The following is a 23,379-nucleotide window of genomic DNA, read 5'->3' on the forward strand; positions in this document are numbered from 1 at the left end:
TCAGAAAGAACTCAAATGGCTGAAAAGCATTTTGGGGTGCTGTGGCTGAGAGAGGTCCTACCTAAAAGCAACTTACTTCTCTCTTACAAACTGATCTCATTTTGAAATCCAATTCACTTGCTGCACAGCACAGAACTCTTCAGTCTTAACTTTGCATTCTCCACTATTTCACTGATGTAGAAAGTGAAATTTGAATTCCATTAGTAAATCTTGAATTACAAACTAGACTAATAATGGTGGCTATGAAACCACAGCTGATGGTTGTAAAGCCCACCTGTTTCACGGCTGTCCTTGAGGGAAGGAAAATCTACTGTCGTCACTGGCCTGGCCGAAATATAGGTCTAGACTCTGAACAACGTGACAAGAGTCTTAAATGTCCTCTGAAATAGCTTCGCAAACCACTCAGTTGTAACGGAGTAGTTCAAAGTGACGGTGATTAGGGATGGGCAGCAAATGCTGCCCTAGCCTGAAACACCCACAACCTGTAAATGAATACCTAGAAAAACTAGCAATCCACAGCCGCAGACAAATACTCTGGGAATGTAGGTTAAAATCCTACCATGGCAAGTGGCAGCATTTGAATTCAGTCACTAAAACATGCAATTGAAAACTAGTTTCAGTAATGGTCACCGTGACGATGATGATCAATTGTTGCGCAAACCCATCCGCTTCACGAACATCGTTCAGGGAAGGAAATCTGCTACCGTTATTTGGTGTGACCTACATGTGGCTCCAGATCCACAACCATGTGGTTGACTCTTAACTAACCACTCAAAGTAAGCCACCCAATTCATGGGCGATATGAATGAGCAACAAATATTGGCCATGCCAGCAACACCCAGAGCCCATGAAAGAATAATGAAGGAAACGTATTTAACAAGATTTTAGTTACCGTTAAAAGGAATGGAAGGACTGACGATGGAACTAAATATTCCAATTCACATTCTCAAAGGGTATAGCACAGAACTACAACAGCAGATAAATTGAAGAAGCGGATTTCAAATCTTGATTATCACCCTAGTATAATGGTTCATACAATGCTCTCTCAAAAGGATTGTACAACTCTCTTGACAGCTTGGCACATTTAATAAAAGTTGTAGATATATCAGACAGACTAGACTCAAGATGTTCCAGGTTCAGTAACCAGTGATTTATGAAAATAAAAGAGGAGGAACTTCTGCACCCTGTGGAGTGGTGAGCCTGTGGAATTCTCTACCACAGGAAACAGTTGTGGTCGAAACATCATAGACTTTCAACGAAGATGTAGATATAGTTCTTAGGGCTAGACAGTTCAAAAAGGGTATGGGGGGTGGGGGGAGGCAGGGAGAAGCAGGAACAGATACTAAGTTAGATGACCAGCCATGATCATATTGAATGGTTGGCTTTTGCTCAGATATTCTATGTTTCTATGAACGTGCAGTTCAAAGGCAATTAAGGTTGGGTAACAAATGCTAATCTTTCAAATAATTCCCATATTTCAAACAGGTAGAAGAGAAACCATGAAAAGCAGGTGAGAGAGTTAGGAAAATGCACAGCAAAATAATATTGGACAAAAACAGCTACATATTCCTCTCGTGAATCTATAGAGCCACCATTTTGCCCTGATCCCATTCAGCCATCGCCAAAATGCTCATTGACCTGCTCTGGTGCATAGATCAGCACAGTTTCGATTTTTAAATTTTTCTTGTTTTCAAGTCTCTTCATAAACGTGGCTCACCTTATGGCTGTAACAAATCCAAACCCTACAAAAAAAAAGCCCATTGAACCGTCAATGCTCCTCTACATTGGGCCTCTTGCACATCCTAGAATTGCTACCACTCCACCATTGCTGACTGTGCTTCAGATTCCTTGGTACTACATTTGGAATTGCCTCACTAAATCTCTCTACCTGCCTCTCCACCTTTCAGATTCCCCTCCGCACTCTATCCAAGCTTTTGCTCACTTGCCAAATCTCCAGACATGGCAGACTAGAAAAATCTTGTGAAGTGCTTACATTAAAAGGTGCTATATAAATACAAGTTGTTATTGCAGCTCACGAGAGACTTCGATGGAACAACGCACCTTGCGCTTTGTGGTGTCCCAGTTGTGAACCAGTCGAGCCGGGATCAGGAACACATCGTCAACATGACATGCCTGGCAATAGTACCAGCCACTGTAGGCACACACCTTTGCGTTCCCATAGGACAATCCCACCGGTCTCTGACATCCTATTGGAAACAAAAATAGAATTCTTGCAATGCAAGTTGATATCATGAAAGGAAAAAAACACAGAAGACAATGTGCACTGACAAGTCTTGCAAACAGCAACGAGATAATGACCAGATTATTTGTTTCAGTGATACTGGTTGCTAGACAACCAAGACACTGTGGAGAACAGCTTTTATTTAAGCAGAACATTTTACATCTACCCAAGGTGGTAATTAGGGCTTCAGTTTCAAGTCTCATTTAAAACTTGGAATGTGTGGCAGTATGACCATCCCAGCATTGCAAAGGGGAGTCAGCATAGATTTTGGGCTCAAATCTCTGGAGGTGGTCCTTGAATTCACAGCCTTCAGACTCAGCTGCGAGAACGTACCTCTGTTCAGCCATGGCTGTCATGATATTAAATCTGAAATACTGAAGCTGACTGCTGCTCAGAGAAAGCGGCAAATCGGTTGTAGAATCTAAATGTTTTCTAACTTACTTTTTTGTGACGGAATATCATATACAGCAGTAATTATTATGCATCCACAAGGAAAACATAGCTGCTTGGTTTCATCTATAGTTCACTTTACTGCAATCTAGTCATGTACCGCGGTGTCCCCAAAATCAGAACGCTGCTTTTTCCCATTCCTGCAGCAGCGATACCTCTATGTCTTTGCCAACCAGTACCAAATTGGGAATGGCTTTAATACCTTTGGGAACTGGATTTACCACACCCCTACAGGGTTAATACATAAATCCATCAGTCCACAACAGATTTCAACACAGGTCCCAAAGGTGAAAGGCTAATGTGTCACCTACTATCTCCACGACTGCCACATTAAAATATGCCACTGCACTTCCCTCCACAAAGCCATAATAACTGCATCTATTATAATTCCAATTTCAAGTCACTGTGCCAACAAAAGCCACTAGCAGTACTTATATGGGACAGAAGTGCAATTAACTGAGCAAGTGCAGAGTTCCACAGAGGCATTGTGAAGACAGTTTTCTGAAAGGGTCCATTTGTAAAGAGATATTCCAACAAACATTCAAGTGCAAGCATCACTTTTAAGTGTCCCTGTTCCCAAAAAATGAAGTTAAGGAGTCATCAGGCTGCACCTAGCTTACTTGCTCATCTCTACTTCATGTCATCATTGCACTTGTAACATCAGGCTCTTGTACCACAAACTCTGCTGACAAGTGAGCACTTGTCTTTCAGTAGCTTGCGCTGCAGTGGTCAGGAGAGAATTACTGTCACTGGACTAGCAGTCCACAGACCCCGGTAAAGTTCTGGGACACGGGTTTAAATCCCACCACAGCGGATCGTAGAATTTGAATTCAATAAAACCCAAAACTATAAGTTTAATGGTGACCATGAAACTATTGCTGAATTTCATTAAAACTCATCTGCTTCACTAATGTCCTTTGAGAAAGGAAAACTAGCATCCTCACCCGAGATAATGGGAACTGCAGTTTCTGGAGAATCCGGAGATAACAAAAGGAGCTGGATGAATACAGCAGGCCAAGCAGCATCTTAGGAGCACAAAAGCTGACGTTTCGGGCCTGGAGCCTTCATCAGAAAAGCTTTCCTGAAACATCAGCTTTTGTGCTCTTAAGATGCTGCTCAGCCTGCTGTGTTCATCCAGCTCCACACTTTGTTATTTAGCATCTTCATCTGGTCTGGCCGACATGCAATTCCTGACACACAGCCCTAAGGTCTGGTAGGTCTATGGCAATTTCACCTTTACATGTGATTCTAGGTTCACCATAATGTGGTTGCCTCTTAACTGCCATCTGAAACAGCCTAGCAATCCATTAATTTGTAACAACTGCTTAAAAAGCCAGTCTAAAGCCAAACTGATTCACTTCACACGATATCAAGAAATGGTTGAAGACACTCCGTATTCCAAAGGTGCTGTCAATAATATTGAACAGATGCGCTCAAAACTTGCCACACCCCTCACCAACTGCTCCAGTTCAACTACAAAACTGGCATTTACTTGATATTGAATCAAAGAATCCCTATAGTGTGGAAGCAGGCCATTTAGCCCATTGAGTCCACAAGAACCCTCCAAAGACTATCCCACCCAGACCCACCGTTCTAGCCTATTGTTGTAATCTTGCATTTCCCACAGCTAATCCACCTAGCCTGCACATCTTTGGACTGTTGGCAGAAACAAAAGTACTTGGAGGAAACCCACATAAGTTAGGGGACATATGCAAAATCCACACAGACAGTCACCCAAGGGTGGAATCTAATCTAGGTCCTTGGCACCATGAGGCAGCAGTGCTAACTACTGAGCCATCATGCCACCTTGTGTGGAATGTGGAAAATTGCCCAGGTATGTCCAACACATAACATTCAAATTGTTCAGTTAATGCCCCATCAATCTTCTCTCAAATCATTAGTAATAATATTAGAGTGAAAGATCCCTTAGGAAACAGTGACCATTACATGGTAGAATTTAGCATTCAGTTTGAGAGGGAGGAAGTTAGGTCGGAAAAAATTGTGTTAAGCTTAAATGAGTGTAATCACGAAGAACGTGGGGCAGAGCTGGCCGGAGTGAACTGGGAAAGGAGTTTAGCAGCAAGGATGGCCAAGGAACAACTGTCAGTGTTTAAAGGAAATGGTTCAAGAGTCACAGCGAACATATATTTCAGGTGAGGAAAAGTGCCAACCATCATTAACCAATGAAGTTCAAGATAGCATCAAATTGATAGGAAAAATATTCATAGTGGCAAAAATTGGTGGTAAGCAAAGGATTGGGAAAGTTTTAAAATCCATCAAAAGATTACCAAATAAAAAGGAGGGGGAAAATAAGCTTTGAGGGTATACTTGCAAGTTAGAAAAAGACAGACAAGAGCTTATGTAAAAAGGAAATAAAAAGAGAAGCCAAAGTGAGACCCTTTAGAGAGCGAGGCTATGGAAATAACAATGGGTAACAAGAAAATGGCAGATGAATTGAATAAATAATACATCAGTCTACACAGTAGAAGACATCAATAGCATTCCAAAATTACTAAATAATCAAGGGGCAAAAAGAGGAAAAGTGCTTGAGAAACTAACAGGGCTAAAAATCTAAAAGTACCCTGGACCTGATGGGATGCATTCTAGGATATTACAGGATGCAGCTAGTGAGATAATGGATGCACTGGTAATAATCTTCCAAGAATACTTAGATTCTGGAAAAGTTCAAGCAGATCGGAAATTGCCATTGTAAAACACCTTTAATTGAAGAAAGGGAAGCAGACAAAATAAAAGTGGCTTTAGGCCAGTTCGCTTATCATCTGTTATTGGGGAAATACTACAGTCTATTATTAGAGATGTAATAACAAAGCATTTACAAATTCAGAATATGAACAAGTTGAGTCAGTATGGCTTCATGAAGGGGAGATCATGTCTGACAAATTTACTAGAATTCTTTGAGGAGGCACAAGTAGGATAGATATTATGCAATTCAGAGAAGGTTCATGATGATGATGTACATTATGGAGGGATTGTCTTGGGAGGAAAGATTAAACAGGTTCTGACTCTGTCCACCGGAGTTTAGATGAATAAAAGGTGACGTCATTGAAACATATAGCATTCTTAAGGGGCTCGACAGGATAAATGCTTAGAGGATGTTTCCCCTCACGGGAAAGCCTAGTCCCAGAATAAAGTGGTGCCAATTTAAGACTGAGATGAGGAAGAATTTCTTCTCTCAAAGGGTTGAGTGCCTTTTGAACTTGTTCCCATAGAGGCAGCCAGAGTCCGAGTATATTTATGGTTGAAATAGATAAATTCTTGATCAGTGGGGAAATCAAGGGTTATGGGAAAAGGGCAAGAAAAAAAATGGACGTGAGAAATATAGACTGTGTCTTTCAGAAGGGCAGTTCATCACCATCTTAAGGGTAATTAGGATGAATTAAAAATGCTGGCCTTGTCAACAATGCTTATATCCCCCAGATTCAGAAAAGATGCTGTGTCACTTCCAGTACAGAACAGCAAAGTAACATTTGCCGTCAAGGCTCAGTCGAAGTCATAGAGATGTACAGCATGGAAACAGCCCATTTGGTCCAATTCGTCCACGTCGACCACACATTCAACAGTAATCTGGACCCATTTGTTCACATTTGGCTCATATTCCTCTAAACCCTTCCTATTCATATACTCATCCAGATGACTGTTAAAAATGCTATAATTATACCAGCTTCTACCCACCACTCTGGCAGCTCATTCCAGACATACACCACCCTCTGTGTGAAGAAGCTGTTTCTGAGATCGCTTGTAAATCCCTCGCCTCTCAGCTTAAACCCATGCCCTCTAGCTCTGGGCTCCCCTAACATGGGGAAAAGACCTTGACTATTCATCCTATCGATACCCCTCATGATTTTATAAATTTCTATGGTAACATGATTGGCTGCCCTTTTGAAGGGATACCAGAAGTTAGTTGGGGTGTATAAGGAGTTATTCCTAAACATGGGGTTACTGTCTTAAGTATAAAGGGTAAAGGGAGAGAAAAAACAGATGGAAACAAGCACAAGAGAGTGAGAATTTACCCACCAGCTTTTCGACTGATAAATGACTGCAAGGTGAATTTATCTTGTGACAGTGTCTATCCTACACTTCCAAGTTCCTTAGTGCTGTACAATTTAGGCACACCTCGGCAGAATACCTGGTATGACATGTACACAGAGATAATGGGAACTGCAGATGCTGGAGAATCCAAGATAATAAATGTGAGGCTGGATGAACACAGCAGGCCAAGCAGCATCTCAGGAGCACAAAAGCTGACGTTTCGGGCCTGGACCCTTCTTCAGAGAGGGAGATGGGGAGAGGGAACTGGAATAAATAGGGAGAGAGGGGGAGGCGGACCGAAGATGGAGAGAAAAGAAGATAGGTGGAGAGGAGAGTATAGGTAGGGAGGGGATAGGTCAGTCCAGGGAAGACAGACAGGTCAAGGAGGTGGGATGAGGTTAGTAGGTAGATGGGGGTGCGGCTTGAGGTGGAAGGAAGGGATAGGTGAGAGGAAGAACAAGTTAGGGAGGCAGAGACAGGTTGGACTGGTTTTGGGATGCAGTGGGTGGAGGGGAAGAGCTGGGCTGGTTGTGTGGTGCTGTGGGGGGAGGGGACGAACTGGGCTGGTTTAGGGATGCGGTGGGGGAAGGGGAGATTTTGAAACTGGTGAAGTCCACATTGATACCATTGGGCTGCAGGGTTCCCAGGCGGAATATGAGTTGCTGTTCCTGCAACCTTCGGGTGGCATCATTGTGGCACTGCAGGAGGCCCATGATGGACATGTCATCTAAAGAATCGGAGAGGGAGTGGAAATGGTTTGCGGCTGGGAGGTGCAGTTGTTTGTTGCGAACTGAGCGGAGGTGTTCTGCAAAGCGGTCCCCAAGCCTCCGCTTGCTCCCCAGAGGAGCTCGAACAGTTCATCCACTTCACCAACACCTTCCACCTCAACCTTCAGTTCACCTGGGCCATCTCCAGCACATCCCTCACCTTCCTGGACCTCTCAGTCTCCATCTCAGGCAACGAGCTTGTAATTGATGTCCATTTCAAGCCCACCGACTCCCACATCTACCTAGAATACACCTCCTCCCACCCACCCTCCTGCAAAAATTCCATCCCCTATTCTCAATTCCTCCGCCTCCGCCACATCTGCTCCCACGATAAGACATTCCACTCCCGCACATCCCAGATGTCCAAGTTCTTCAAGGACCGCAACTTTCCCCCCACAGTGGTCGAGAACACCCTTGACCGCGTCTCCCGCATTTCCCGCAACGCATCCCTCACACCCCGACCCTGCCACAACCGCCCTAAGAGGATCCCCCTCGTTCTCACACACCACCCCACCAACCTCCAGATACAACGCATCATCCTCCAACACTTCTGCCATCTACAATCCGACCCCACCACCCAAGACATTTTTCCATCCCCACCCGTCTGCTTTCCGGAGAGACCACTCTCTCCGTTGCTCCCTTGTTCGCTCCACACTGCCCTCCAACCCCACCACACCCGGCACCTTCCCCTGCAACCGCAGGAAATGCTACACTTGCCCCCACACCTCCTCCCTCACCCCTATCCCAGGCCCCAAGATGACATTCCACATTAAGCAGAGGTTCACCTGCACATCTGCCAATGTGGTATACTGCATCCACTGTACCCGGTGTGGATTCCTCTACATTGGGGAAACCAAGCGGAGGCTTGGGGACCGCTTTGCAGAACACCTCCGCTCAGTTCGCAACAAACAACTGCACCTCCCAGTCGCAAACCATTTCCACTCCCCCTCCCATTCTTTAGATGACATGTCCATCATGGGCCTCCTGCAGTGCCACAATGATGCCACCCGAAGGTTGCAGGAACAGCAACTCATATTCCGCCTGGGAACCCTGCAGCCTAATGGTATCAATGTGGACTTCACCAGTTTCAAAATCTCCCCTTCCCCCACCGCATCTCTAAACCAGCCCAGTTCGTCCCCTCCCCCCACAGCACCACACAACCAGCCCAGCTCTTCCCCTCCACCCACTGCATCCCAAAACCAGTCCAACCTGTCTCTGCCTCCCTAACTTGTTCTTCCTCCCACCCATCCCTTCCTCCCACCCCAAGCCGCACCCCCATCTACCTGCTAACCTCATCCCACCTCCTTGACCTGTCCGTCTTCCCTGGACTGACCTATCCCCTCCCTACCTCCCCACCTATACTCTCTCCACCTATCTTCTTTTCTCTCCATCTTCGGTCCGCCTCCCCCTCTCTCCCTATTTATTCCAGAACCCTCACTCTATCCCCCTCTCTGAAGAAGGGTCTAGGCCCGAAACGTCAGCTTTTGTGCTCCTGAGATGCTGCTTGGCTTGCTGTGTTCATCCAGCCTCACATTTTATTATCTTGACGTGTACACAGTATCGTCAGCCAGAGTTGTAAAGGATGACTGCATGAACACACCACTTCACCTCTCCAGGTGACACAGTTTTGCCAGCGGGAAATAAAAATAACAAAGTAAAAAGACAATGGCTGTCCGTTGTCAAGAAACTGTGCAAGGAGGCAGATTAAAAACTAGGTCTTAAGAAAAAAAAGGTGACAAAGCTCTGTTGAAAGTGGTCAATGAAAGACACTAACAACGATTTGATGTTTTTGTCTCAAGCCAAAAGATGTCAGCTTCAAGTTGATGCTGGAATTCCCTCTCTCGAAGATGCGGAGAGTGTAGAATTTTTTTCATGTTTTTAAGGCAGAGATATGTAGATTCTTGACTACCAAGGAGATGAAAGATTACTGGGGATATGCAGGAATATGAAGCAGAAGTTAAAATCAGAACAGCTGTGATGTTATTGAATGGTAGAGCAGACTCAAAGAGCTGGAGTGGCAGACTTCTTTCTCTCGTTCATATGACTTCACCAATTCTGCTGTGTTAGCGACTAATACGTCATTACAAAGCAGTCTCAGCAACCCACCCAATTGTTACCCCACAATTAGGGAGGATAACAAAATGAAAACCCAATAGTAACACCTGCTGCTTTTTGACACTACCCAGAACTTTTTCATTGGCAAGCAGATGGAGTCAGGGCTGAGCTGACTTTCCCTGAAGGCGTCAAAAAACAACAGTACCTAGAAAAGTGGTTAGTTTGGCAGGTGACGGAAGGGGTACTTGGAGGCTGCTGGCGAGACGGGATGGAAAACTGGAACAATTTTCAGTCTGAAGCATACAGAACAGGGGCCATTCAGTCTATCGTTCCTGTTCTCAACTTTTTGAAAAGGCTCTCCAATTAGTTCCATTCCACCAGCTTGTATCCCATTGCACTGCAGCTTTATTTCCTTTCTAAAGATGTTACCCAAAGCTACTACTGAAACTGCTTCCACCAACCTTTCAAGCAATGCTTTAAGAGATCACAGCAACTCTGTTTAAAATAATTTTTCAGCTCACCCCATTTCTCCTCTGGTTCTTCCTCCAATTATGTTAAATCCAAAACAGACTTGTGCTAATGCACAAAATTTAAGCCGACACACCCAGTGTCACACACCTGTTGTGTCCTGACTAATAACCATCCTACAATCAAAACAGATGACCAGAGCATCATGAGTTTGTTGAATTTTGTATGCAATTTTCCTGGCACATATCCTATAGTCCAACAGTTAATACAATTTAAAAGTACTGTATTAGCTGCAAAACATTTCAGTTAAGTCCTGAGTGAAAGTGCTATATAAACACATCTTCCTTTTCAAAGTGGAAAATCCATTTTCACAGGACTTTTCAATTAAAGCTTTGATGTCCCACTCTAGGTTTTCTCCATGAGAACAGTGGACCAAGAGACAACAACATCAGGAGGTAAAGAGCCGACCAGCAGGCTTGCATCGCTCGACTTCAATCCCCTGAGCAAGGAGGACATCTTTCAGGCTCCATGGAGAAAGCACTTAATACAAAAAAAATCCTGAAAATACCACTGTTACATCTATGAAAGAAATGAACCACACAGTGTGTCAAGGAGAAAGCACATTGAATGCATTTATTCCATTAGCTTCTCCTTCTGCCAGGAACTTTTTGGGGAGGGGAGAAATAAGAACATGAAACATCCACTTTGAAAATAGCCTACAGAGGAAAAACAAAGATTTTCAAAAGTGAATAGACGCCATTCGGCCCAACCAGTTCATGCTGTCTTTTGGCTCCATGTCCTTCCTCCCATCCCTCTTCATCTAATTTTAGCAGCAGAATTTGGATTCAGACAGAGTGCCCCATCTGCAAAGAAGTATGATCTGCAGCTTCTCCTAAGCTACATGTAGCATGGATGTTGATAGGGAGCTTGAAAACAATCCCTCATGATTCTGCAGAAGTGACAGTAGCAATACGAATTATTTCTATAATTGGGGAGCTGTAACTGGCAGGAGAAATCCAGCTCTACCACATTTTCACAGACTCTACTTGAAAGTGAAGATTGCACAGCCACAATATATTTGTCAAATTTCAGTCTGTCAGATCAGAACTAAACGCTCCAAGTTACTAGATCAAATACATTTGCCTCTATCCTACAGTGCTACATGTGGTGTAGTAGGTATATGGGCTCCAGTATATCCACTGGAGCCAGTAAAACTAAGATACAAATATCTTCAATAGTTTGAATTATTGCTAAAACGTCACACACTTAATAGCTCCCTATATTGCTAAAGCAGCATATCTCGTGGATAAATGCATAGATGTAATTGGACTTCCATCTGAGGCACTGACCCAAGTGAAACTGATCTTGGCATTGTTCAACTGGAGTGTGCGTTATGACGATTATGATCCTTATTCAATACAAATCACACTACCGGTACAGCCAACAACCCATTCCAGATGTCTGCTCTGAGCTATTCTCAATTAACAATGTTACTTCAGTGGGTGGAAGAGGACAGTCCCACAATGCCTCAGGAATTTCCCTCCTCCCCTCTCCCCACCTTCCCATTTCACCCTGCCCCCAGCTAAACCTGATCACCACTTCACCTCCCGTCAGCTCCAGGATTGTTCTGACTCGACTAACACAAATGTTGCAGAATTCCTTTTGATAAAGGTGGAACTCTACTTACTTCATCTCAAGCGATCGAAGAGACGCATGCACTGGGTCTCAGTAGTGCCTGCTCTATTCAGCATTCTACACCATGCATCACAGTACTTGAATAGTGCGGATAAGTATTTTTTTTGGTACCACCATGTCTGAATTGTGTTATACAACGACTTATTTACATAGATCTTGGAAAAAAAAGAAGAAAAAACCCACAAAAGGAAGTCTTTCCTTTGATGTTGTATTCAAAAGCGACGCGCAATGAGAAATGTATTCACTCTCAGGCACTAATTAGCCCTGTTTGTTATATGAATGGAAAGTCTCAGTACCTCACCAACAGGAAGACAGTCTACCTACAGTGAAGAGGCTGCAGAGTGTGCACTCCCTGTCCAGACCATACAGCTCTTTGTTATACTTCTCAGGGTCAGGGTTTGACTAGTGCTAAAGAATAGAACATTCAAACGGACTGAAAAACAAGGGAGGGAGAACGTGGTAGGTTGGCGTTGGTGCTGGTGAGGACGGAGGGGGTTGGGTAGGAAGGGGGTGGAGGAAGAAATTTGGACAAAGCTTTGTTCATTCAAAGCTTCATTTTGAAGCACACTGGCTTCAAAAGGAAAATGTTTTAACCTTATATCCTTCACAGTAACATTATGGGAGAGACAGTTGCCTTTCTCCCATCCACATCTCTTTATAACAATTCTCAATGACTCCCTCTCAAAGCAGTATTAAGCACCAATGTGCATTTTCTTTGGATGGGAGAGGGGTTTGCAAAATTAAAATGAGGGTGTAGCAGGAAGAGACTGAAAATATTAAGGTATCCAAATTGGATTCTTCTTTGGTGCCACTGTAGAAATTCAGTAAATTAAAGTTCCTCTATTAAGTGAGATAGAATGACTATGGAGACACATCAACTCTATCCACATGTACTTTGAAGTTGAAATAAACCTTAATATTTTGCATTTCATTCCATTCTGCTGAATTCTACCGGATACTTATTGCTTCAGCAAGTACTGTGGCAATCCCAATGTATTAAAAGGTCTGCCTCTTACACACGGCACAATTCCACTAGTTGACTGGCACTTTCCAAGTACAACAATTACACATTACATAATTCCAAACACTGAGGCACGGAGGCCTTCGAGTTCGGCTAACATCCTTATTTAACACCACGATTCCCATAATGGCTGTGCCATGCAGGAACTCCAGCGTGCTTCAGGCACACACGTGGAAAGTGGTTACACGTCAGGAAAGTAAGCTTGCGCAACTGCGAGGCACGGCATGGGAATGGGACTGACAGGAATGCTCCACAGACAGTCAGCATGGATTTACTGGGCCACATGGCTCCCTCCGTACCAACATGTCACTGTTTGCAGTTGCTTTTGAACTTGAAGTTGGGTGTAGTCACTGCAGAGCAGACAGTATTGGAATCCTCTGGAACTACAGCATTCTCAAACTGACTTCAGCACCAAACACCAGTGAGGGTGAACACATTGTCAAGATATAGAAATGCAGTGTTCATTACAGTATTGGCAGATGATCTTGCAACTGTCCCACAGTGCATTTGTCTCTGGGGCCAGGGCAAAGGACATCAGTGAGAGAATGCAGGCCATTTTGAGGTGGTAGGTGATGACGAAAGCAGTCAGTAGGCGTGGTCCACATGGGAATTAAAACCATTGGAAGGCAAGGAATTAAGGTCTTAAAGTCATCGATTCAGGGACCACGAACTCTTCAAGGTGGATGGGAGGCAATTAGGTGAGCGAATCACACAGAATTGCACAGGATGCCATTGGGTCCATCGAGTCTGCACCAGTTCTGTTACCTATGCCAATGTCCTGCATTTTCCCCTCGTATCTCTGTGCACTATTTCTAGCCAAATAATTATCCAATACCCTCTTAAAAAGGTCAAATGGAACCTGCCTCCATCAAATTTCTGAGCCGTGCATTCAGTATCCTGGACATGTGGAAAAGATCTCCTCACATCATCCTTGCTTCATTTGCACATCACTTTAAATCTATGCCCCTCTGGTTCTTTCTTCTTTCATGAGCGAAAACAGTTTCTCCCTATTCATACAGTCCAGCTCACCTACGACTTTGAAAACCTCTATCAAATCTCCTCTCAGTCTTCTTCTCTCCAAGAACAACAATCACAGCTTTTCAATCTACCCTCATGACTGAAATTTCTCAGTCATGGAACCATTCTGGCAAATCATTTCTGCATGCTTTCCAATGTATTTACATCTTTCCTATAATGCAGAAGCTATAATTGTACATAGTAATCCAGCTGAGGTCTAATAAATGTCTTATGCAAGTTCAACATCACCTTCTTACCCTTGTACTTTATCTCCCTATTACTGAAACCAAGAACACCGTTGGTATTTTCTAATCAACCTGTTCAGAGATGTCCAGAGATACCCCTGGAGATGATGGGGTTTAAACCAGGGCTTCCGAGTAGATGATGAAACAGAACCATTACACCACAACAACCCATAAAACTGAGAACACTATGCCTTATTAATTGCTCACTCCACATGCCCTGATACATTCAATGATCTCTGCTCGGACATACCAACGTCCTGTATCTCACTGAGAATCATATCCCTTATTGCATATTGTCTTTCAGTGTTCTTCCAATACAAAGCACATAGCTCACTTCTCTGGATTAAACCTCATCTACCACTTACCTACCCACCACACCAACTTTTAGAGTACCAGACTGTCGCTCTTACAGTAAAAACTTTTCTGCCCCACTGCAATCTGAAACTCCCCCCTGCACACCAAGATTCAAACATCAATACATATCAGGAAAAGTAAGGGTCCCACTACTCACCTTTGGGGAACCCCAACAAAAACTTTACTCCAGCCGAAAAAAACAATTAACTATTATATTCTGTTTACAATCACTCAGCCAATTTTGCATCCACATTGCTGCTATCCCTTTTATACCATAGCCTATAACTTTCCACACAAGTCTGTTCAATGACACTGTATCAAAACCCTTCTGAAAATCCACATACACCACATCAACAGTATTATTCTTATTGACCATTGATCTCTTGAATAAAAACATCCAGCAAGTTAGTTAAATGCGATTTTTCCTTTAAAAATTTACACTGACTCTTCTAAATCAATGCACCTTTCTTCATGTGATTACTAATTCTGTCCCTATTATCTATTATACTATTATCCCTATTCCATTAAACAAGTAATTGTTTCTAGAGGTTTCCCCACCACCAAAGTTGAACCAACTGGCTTGCAATTAGAGATAATGGGAACTGCAGATGCTGGAGAATCCAAGATAACAAAGTGTGAAGCTGGATGAACACAGCAGGCCAAGCAATATCTCAGGAGCACAAAAGCTGACATTTTGGGCCTAGACCTTTCATCAGAGCTATTTCTTTAGTTGTTGAGGGTGAGGACAAGTTCGGCTAGGTGGATGAGGGTGTCAGTGGAGGGGGACTGGTCGGGCCTCCGGGACAGGAAGAAGCGGAGGGCCTTAAGGCCATCTGCATGAGGAATGCAGGTGTATTAGGGACTGGACGTCCATGGTGAACATGAGGTGTTGGGGGCCAGGGAATTGGAAGTTCTGGAGGAGGTGGAGGGCGTGGGTGGGTGGCTTGTAATTGCTGGGATTATCTTTGTTACGTCCTTGTTCAAGAAGGGTTATGTTGGCAATTCTTCAGTCTGCTGGCCCCTCTCCTGACTGCAGGGAGACTGAACAATTGGGGCCCGCACCCCTGCAACTGCTATGCTCAATTCCTTCAAAATCTTTGGATGCATCATATCCAGTCTCAGTGATTTGTCAATTTTAAACGCCAATAGTCTATCCAAGACTCCTTGCTTATAAATTTTGATCCTTCCTAGGGACACAGTTTATTCCTCTGTCACTACGGTGTGGACAGCATCTTTCTCTTTTGTAAAGACAGATGCAAAGTACTCAAAAGTGCCCCCTGCCTCCATGGCTAAATCTCCTTTGTGATCTTTGATCAGTCCTACTCCTCCTTTAACAGTTCTTCAGCTCTTGTCATCTGTGTCTGTAGAATACTTTGGGATTTCCCTTTACATCAGCTGCTAGTATTTTGTAATAATCCCTCTTTGCTTATCTCTCAACCTTCAGCATTCTTCTTGCTTTCCATTGTATTTTCTGCCCGACACATGTCAACTTTCACCTGCCCTGTCATACAGTCACAGAGACCTGCAGCACAGAAAACACCCCTTTGGCCCCTTGAATCTACGCCAGTCAAAAACAGCCACCTAACTAATCTAATCCAATTTGAGCTTTTGGCCTATAACCTTGTATGCTTTAGCATCACCAGCGTACATCTAAATACTTCTTACATGTTAAGGAATGTCTGCCTCGCCAACTCTGAGAGGGAACGTGTTCCAGATTGCCATCACCTTACAAGTGAAAACACTTACCCTCACATCCCCTTAAATTTATGCCTGCAACCACTGATTCCTCCGCCAAGGGGAAAAAGATTTTCATAACATATTGGACCAGGTTGATTAAAAATAATTTCAATTCATAAAGAGCTACTCCCTAAACATGTAGTTTCAATTATTATAAAGTTGGTATCTTCTTTGTTTAAAAACCCTTCTTTTAAAAATACAGCAAAGAGAAAACCACTAATAAAATGTAAACAAAAGTACTCTATTTTTGTTGCAATAATTGGATAAGGGACTCCGATTTAACTGTTAATCTTGGAGTCACACTTCAATGCTCCTAAAAGGACTCAAAGGCATTTGAATTGTAGCAATATAGAAAAGCATTAGGAACACAATGTCCCATTCACTTCACAATACAGAATTATCAAACCAGAACAAACTGCTAAATACGTTGCTTTGTCAAGGCAGCAAAAGCCCTCAGGTACTGATGTTTGAAAGACACACGGCAACATTATATTCTGGGAACTGAGCAACATTACAATTTAGAGCATTCAAATCAAAGTGCTGCAGACATTGGTGATCTGAAATAAAAGTGTGCTCGAGAAACTCAGCAAGTCTTTCAGCTTCTGTGGAGAAAGAAAGAGTTCACGTTTCAAACTCATGGAAACTAATTTCAATTACTGGTCTCAAAACATTAACACTCTTTCCTCTTTCTCCTCCTCCTCCCCTCCCTCAATCTGACACACAGATGCTGAGGTCCCTGCTGAGTTTCTCCAGCACATTCTGCTTGTAATTTAGGCCACTGCAATTTAAGCTTTAGAGTTGGGGGCACAAATCCATGTTAGACTGATGCAACAGAAGATTCCCCGATCTTCTGCTAGTGTAATACCCCAATTTTATGCTAGATGACGTGCACAGCAAGACGCTGCTTTTAAAATTATGTTACCAACATTCTCAAATTCTGTTGAATGGGCCAATTCTTTTAGAGGTACAGTTTAATAGTTGCTGAAACCTTCTAGCACTTTGACTTCTCTGGGCATTTTTAATGCCGAGAATTAGGCTTTTGCCAATCTGTCCAAGTGTTACAGTCTAAGTGTTCCCTCAGCCATGCACCTCTCAACAGAAGGCAGTGGTTCAGTGATTAAAAGCAGGAATCTTAGTTGTGATGCCCTCCAGACTAGACTAGTTCACTACCATTTAAGCTCAAAGCCAACATGTGAAGAATGGCTGAGGGAATAGATAGCTTCCAAGGTCCTGCATGCCAGCAAAATCACTGACTTATGGAGAGGAAGATAAAAATTAACTGCAGAGTGCAAGTGGGGAGGAAGTACATTACACGTACAACAGATTGAGGCAACTCACCAGAGGGAGATGGCCCTTCAACCGAAAACAAAACGAAAGATGGTTTAATTGCTTTGAGTGGGCAGGAACAGAATGCATATTACTTGAACACCACTGGGACTGAATGGCCTAAATTAGGAGGCCAGGTTGCACAGATTTACATCCCCTCGAATGCAGAAGATTGGAGGGGTGACCTGATCAGAGCTGTTGCTTTTAGATCAGTGTTAAAATTTATAAAAGAATTTGATGGAGTAGATAGGAGGGAAACTTTTTATGCTCTGCAGGGCCGTGGAACACGAGGAGGTATGATCTTAAGATTACAGCTAGGCAGTTCAAAGCAGTGATATGAGAAAGTAGTCCTTGACATAAACAGAGGGGGAAATCTGGAACTCACTCTCCTAAAATACTGAGCCTTGCATTAAATAAAAGTTTATTTTGTGTTTTATCCTTCTATGGGCAGTGCAAGCTCAATCAGCATTTATCATCCATCCCTAGTTATCCTTGAGAAGGGGATGGTGGTGAGCTAACTTTTTGAACTGTAGGTGCACGTACAGCACTGTCAAGGAATGTGTTCCAGGAGTCCCAGCTACAGAGATATAGTTCCAAGTCAGTATGGTATGTTACTTGGAGGGGAACTGGAATATGGTGCCCCCCAGCTTCCACCCAAACCACCCCCCCAACCAAGAGTCTGCTGCCCTTGCCCTTTGAGGTGGGAGGAGTTCAAAAAGTGCTGTTAAAGAAGTCTTGGCGAATTGCTGCAGTGTATCTTGTAGATGGTACGTATTGTTGTTATGCGTCGGTGATGAGGGGAGTGAATAACAAAGGTGGTGTATGGGGTACCGATCCAGTGGACTCTTTTGTCCTGGGCGGTGTTGAGCTGTTCCCATCCAGGCATGTGGAAAGTACTCCATCACACTCCTGACTTGTGCCTTGTAGATGGCAGTGGTGAGAAAACAGGTGAATTATTCCACCACAGTATTCCAAGCCTCTGACTTGCTCTTGTAGCCACAGGTCAATGGTAACCTCCTGAATGTCAGTAGCGGGGAATTCAGTGACAGCAATGCCAACACCAGTACACCTTTAGGATGCTCAAGGAATATCTCTCTTTTGGTGGAGATGGACACTGGGTTGTGGTTCAATCATTCCTTGTCACAAAGGAGATCAAGCCTGCATATTGTCCAGGTCATGGTGCACATGGACAAAGAGATTTTCAGCATCTATGGAGATGTGAATGGTGCTTAATATTGTGGAATCATCAGCAAACATCCCTGCTTCTGACCTTCTTTGGAGGGGAGGTCAATGACAAAGCAGGTAAAGATTGTTGGGCCTGGGATATAACCCAAATTGAATTGGGGTTTTTGCAGCGCAGTGATAGAGTCCCTACTTTGAAGTCAGGCGGCTACAATTCATGCAACAATATCCTGAAACTGAGAATGATTGGCATCCAACAACCACAACTCTCTCACATTGTGCTACATATGACTTAAACCAGTAGAGAGCACCCCCACTGCCTGATTCCCAGTAACTACAGTTTTGCTAGGACTTCTTGGTGCCACACTTAGTCAAATGCTGCACTGATGTCAAGGCAGTCAGTCAATCACTCTCATCTCATCTTTGGAATTAAGCTCTTTTGGACAAAGACTGTAACAAAGTTAGGAGCTGAGTAGCCATTGTGGAACCCAAACATTAGTGGGTTTTTAAATTGCTGAGGGGTCACTTGATAGCATTGTTAACAACCCCTTCCTTGACTTCACTGATGAATAAAAGTAGATAGGCAGTAATTGGCTGGGTTGGATTTGTCCCGCTTTTCATGGAGAGGACAATCTTGGACAATTTTCCACTATGTTGTGCAGATACCAACATTGCAGTCACACAAGAGCAGAATCAATGAGTGGTGCAACTAGTTCTGGTGCACAAGTCATCGACACCTATTGCCTTATGTTGTCAACATCGATAATCTCTGCAGCATTTAGTGCCTCAAGTTGTTTATTGCCATCACATGAAGTGAACCATATTAGTTGAAGAACGACATCTGTAATGCTGGGTATCTTGGGGAGAAGTTTAGATGGATCAGCAATGCGACATCTGCTACAGCTTAGCCTTTTGCAATGATGTGCTGGGCTACCCTATCATTAGAGATAAGAATATTCATGTATCATCCTCCTCCAGTTAGTTGTTTAATTGCTCACCTTTATTCACAACTGGGTGTAGTAGGGCCATGGAACTTAGATCTGATCCCTTGTGTGATCACTTTGTTCTGAGCATTGCATGCAATGAGTCCTGTCTTGTAGCTTCACTACGTTGGAACCTCATTTTATGGCACACGAAGTACAAGTCCTGCATGTTCTCCTGGACACTTCGCTGAACCAAGATTTGGAGCCAACCATTCTGAAAAAGGATCACAGGACCTGAAATACAACTCTGACATCTCTCCACAGCTGCAGCCAGTCCTGCTGAGTTTTTTTTCCAGCAATTTCTGTTTTTGTTTCTGATTTCCAGCATCTGCAGTTCTTCCAGTCATTTTGCTCCCTAGATTGGTGGCGATGGTCGAGTGGGCCAGGGCATGAGATAATGTCTGTGGCTGAATACTGTTCTGCTGATGATGATACTGATGGCCCTCCGCACCTAACAGGTGCCCAATTTTCAGTTGCTACATCTGTTCAGAATCTAATCAGAAATTAGTATGGTGCTAGTGCCACACAACATGGCATTAGGTATCCTACATGTGAAAGCGGAACCAAATCTCCACAAGCACCATGCAATGATTACGGCTACCAATAACTTCATCGACAAATGAAGCTCTGGCAGATAGATAAGCAAGAAAAAGATCAAATGGTTTTTACTTTTTGTCGTTTCCCTCACTGCCTTCTAGGACCGAGTTAGTAGTGGTGGTAGGAGTTATTCCTTGTGATTAACACTGAATTCCCCCATGCAGAGTACATTCTGTGCCCTTCTCAGGTGCTTCCTCCAAGAGATGCTCATCATGAAGGAGTACTGCTGCATCAGCTGAGGGGCCAGTACAGGACATTGAAGATATTCCATAAGTGGCCTGACCAATTATAGTCACTCTGCTATAGGGCAGATGCTATGAAACTTGAAAGAGCTCAGAAAAGATTTACAAGGATGTTGCCAGGGTTGGAGGGTTTGAGCTATAGGGAGAAGCTGAACAGGCTGGGGCTATTTTCCTCGGAGCATCAGAGGCTGAGGGATGACTTTGTAGAAGTTCATAAAATCATGAGCGCTATGGATAGGGGGTATAGTCAAGATCTTTTTCCTCAGGTTTAGGGAGTTCAAAAATTAGAGGGGATAACTATAAGGTGAGAGGGGAAAGATTTAAAAAGGGATGCAAGAGACAACTTTTTCACATAGGTGGCATGTGTATGGAATGAGCTACCAGAGGAAGTGATAGAGGCTGGTACAATTAAAGCATTTAAAAGGCATCTGGATGGGTACATGAATAGGAAGGGTTGAGAGAGATATGGGCCAAATGCTGGCAAATGGGACTAGGTTATCTGGTTGGCACAGAGGGTCTGTTTTCGTGCTGTACATGTCTATGAATTTGACTTTAGATAGTAATCAGTAGGTTGACTTACGCATGTTTTACCTAATACCATGAAACATTTTCTGGAGTCAATGTCAAGGGCTCCCAAGGCAACTGCATCCTAACACTGTGCTGCTACCTTGGATCTATTCTTTTAGCAAAGGAAATAAAAAGAAGGCTACTCAGCCCCTCAAAATTGCTCTGGCATTCAACTAGATCATGACAGAATTTCTACGTCAACAGCATTTTTATGCATTAGTGCCATATTCCATCATATATTTAAAATGTAGGCATGTATATACAGGGGGTTTAATGATTATGGAATCAAGACGGGTAAATAGAGTTAAGAAGCTGATCAGTAATTGTCTTATTAAATGATGGAACAGGCTCAAAGCCTGACCAGCAATCCGTTCTATTAGCTACTTAAAACACTCATAACAGTAAATAAGTTAAAAAGTAGCTCAGCAGCTTTATCAGACCAGCCTGCCTAATTTAGTAAACACACGTCAGCTTAATGTGTATGCTGCTTGCAAATGCTGCTGCTAGTGGCCCCTCAATTTTCCTCCTCAGATCCCGACAGCCCGATTCAACAGTGACACACACAAAAAAAGCAACAAAACGCACTAGCCCACATCCTGCCACTCTACATTTGTAATAGCATTTAAGCATCAATCAATTAGCTGCCAGGGACAGGGCCCACACATCTTGTATTACAATTTAAATCGCTTTTACTAAATAAATAACACAAGCCCTGGAGGTGCAGTGGCTGGGATTATATGTATTTAAAAAACAAAAGCTTTGCCATCTATTGGCCTGGTTAGACCTTGCAGAGCAAGGCAGGGTTATTACTGTAGCTTTAATGGTCTTTCTGGCACTTTCTTTTAATTTCCGCACTGTCACTGCCACTTTCTGGCCTCAATTTGTCAAGCTGAACAATGCAGGATTTGTTTGGTCAGTAAGGTCTCAATTAGACATGGCTTTTGGTGCATTATTCCCCATTCAGGCAAGGGACAATGGGAGTAATTACGGGAATCTGTGCGAGGGGCTGAGGAATTTGCTGTTAAAAGAAAACTTGTTTTTTTTTCTCCTCTTTTCTCCCCACCCTAAAAAAATCCCACACAACGTAACTGTGGCTGCCTCCTCACTTAATCCATTGACAAAAGCAACAGGACTGTTCTTGTCAACTGCTGAGAGTTCAAGTGATAAATAGGCACAGGGTGTGCTGGGTGTATTCAGGTGATGACCTTGGGTCACCAGAGCTACGGTTACCTGACCATGTCCTGTCAGGTGTGTGCAAAAGCACAGAATATGTAAGTGATGCAAAAGGAAAATTAAATAGCAGGCAAAAAGACTCGGCTATCATGAGCTAAAGGCTTCTGTCTTCGACCGATCAACTGGTTAGTTGTAAATCATAAGTTCTTCAGTATGAGCTACAACTAGCTGCACCGAATGGTTGGTGCAGCTGACAGGCCTTGCATCAGAGAAGTTACAGCCAAAGTCCGCAAGTAACATCATTCCAATTTCACAGCCAGCAGGAGGAGATTGTTTTCCAAGGTCCACTTCGCTGATTAGTTTTTTTTGGTCCTGTTTTATGCAATGCAGTATAATGCTAAGTAGAAGTGGCACTTAGCTCCCTTCTACATAAATGCTCTTTCTACTGAGATACCCACACTTACTATGTGGTAGAAACAATTGGTAGCACTCCTGTTTCTTCATCAGAAGGCTATCTCCCCCAGCACATGTGGTGGTGCCACCTTTCAAGTTGCTAAGGCCACTCCAGCTGGATTTTTAAAAGTTCCCACAGCATTACTGCAATGAAAGTTAAAGGAATTCACCTTGCTGTCCTGTTCAATATTCATTCACCAAAAGCTAAATGCATTTCATCTGGTCATATTAACGTTTGTGGAGATTGCTGTGTACAACTTAGTATTATTTGCACTACACTGACTACATTTCAAAAGTACTTCATTAGTCATAAGATGCTTTGTTAGTCTAGAGTTTGCAGAAGACGTGGTGTAAATACAAAAGTTTACTTTTTTTATAAAAAAGTAACAGGAGGCAGTGCAAAACAGGAAGTAGCGCTTAGGAATCTTTACATTTTGAATAGTTTTATAGGTCTGAAGTTGTCTCATTCAGTGCCCTGTTGACAAGAACGTTCAATTCATACACAACTTGGGCAGGATTCCGTTTGGTCTGTCCCAATATGGAACTTTTAAGCTCAGTCTCCCTAGAGCAGCCCCTGCTGTTCTGGACTGGTATTGCTAACATACACACTATCACCCTCCACACTGGTATGAATGACAAACTGGAGCTGAGCTGTGGGTAGATTAGGCAATGATTATGATTGCTTGGACTTGCACAACCTCAGTTCACATAGTATCCTCACAATATTGACAGAAGGGAGACTTGCATTCTGTACT

The 23,379-nt window shown here is 43.3% G+C and overlaps 1 protein-coding gene across 3 annotated transcripts in view; it reads right to left on the reverse strand.

The window, feature by feature from the left end:
* plekhm3 (pleckstrin homology domain containing, family M, member 3) overlaps nucleotides 1–23,379 on the reverse strand; it is a 96,560-nt gene that overhangs the window by 36,847 nt on the left and 36,334 nt on the right. For all 3 annotated transcript variants that reach the window (XM_048535158.2, XM_048535159.2, XM_048535160.2), the window contains exon 4: nucleotides 2,062–2,207. In XM_048535158.2, coding sequence (XP_048391115.1) covers nucleotides 2,062–2,207 — 146 coding nt within the window. The remainder of the gene's footprint in view (nucleotides 1–2,061; nucleotides 2,208–23,379) is intronic.

The sequence above is a fragment of the Stegostoma tigrinum genome, chromosome 7 (assembly GCF_030684315.1).
Source record: "Stegostoma tigrinum isolate sSteTig4 chromosome 7, sSteTig4.hap1, whole genome shotgun sequence".
Lineage (NCBI taxonomy): Eukaryota > Metazoa > Chordata > Chondrichthyes > Orectolobiformes > Stegostomatidae > Stegostoma > Stegostoma tigrinum.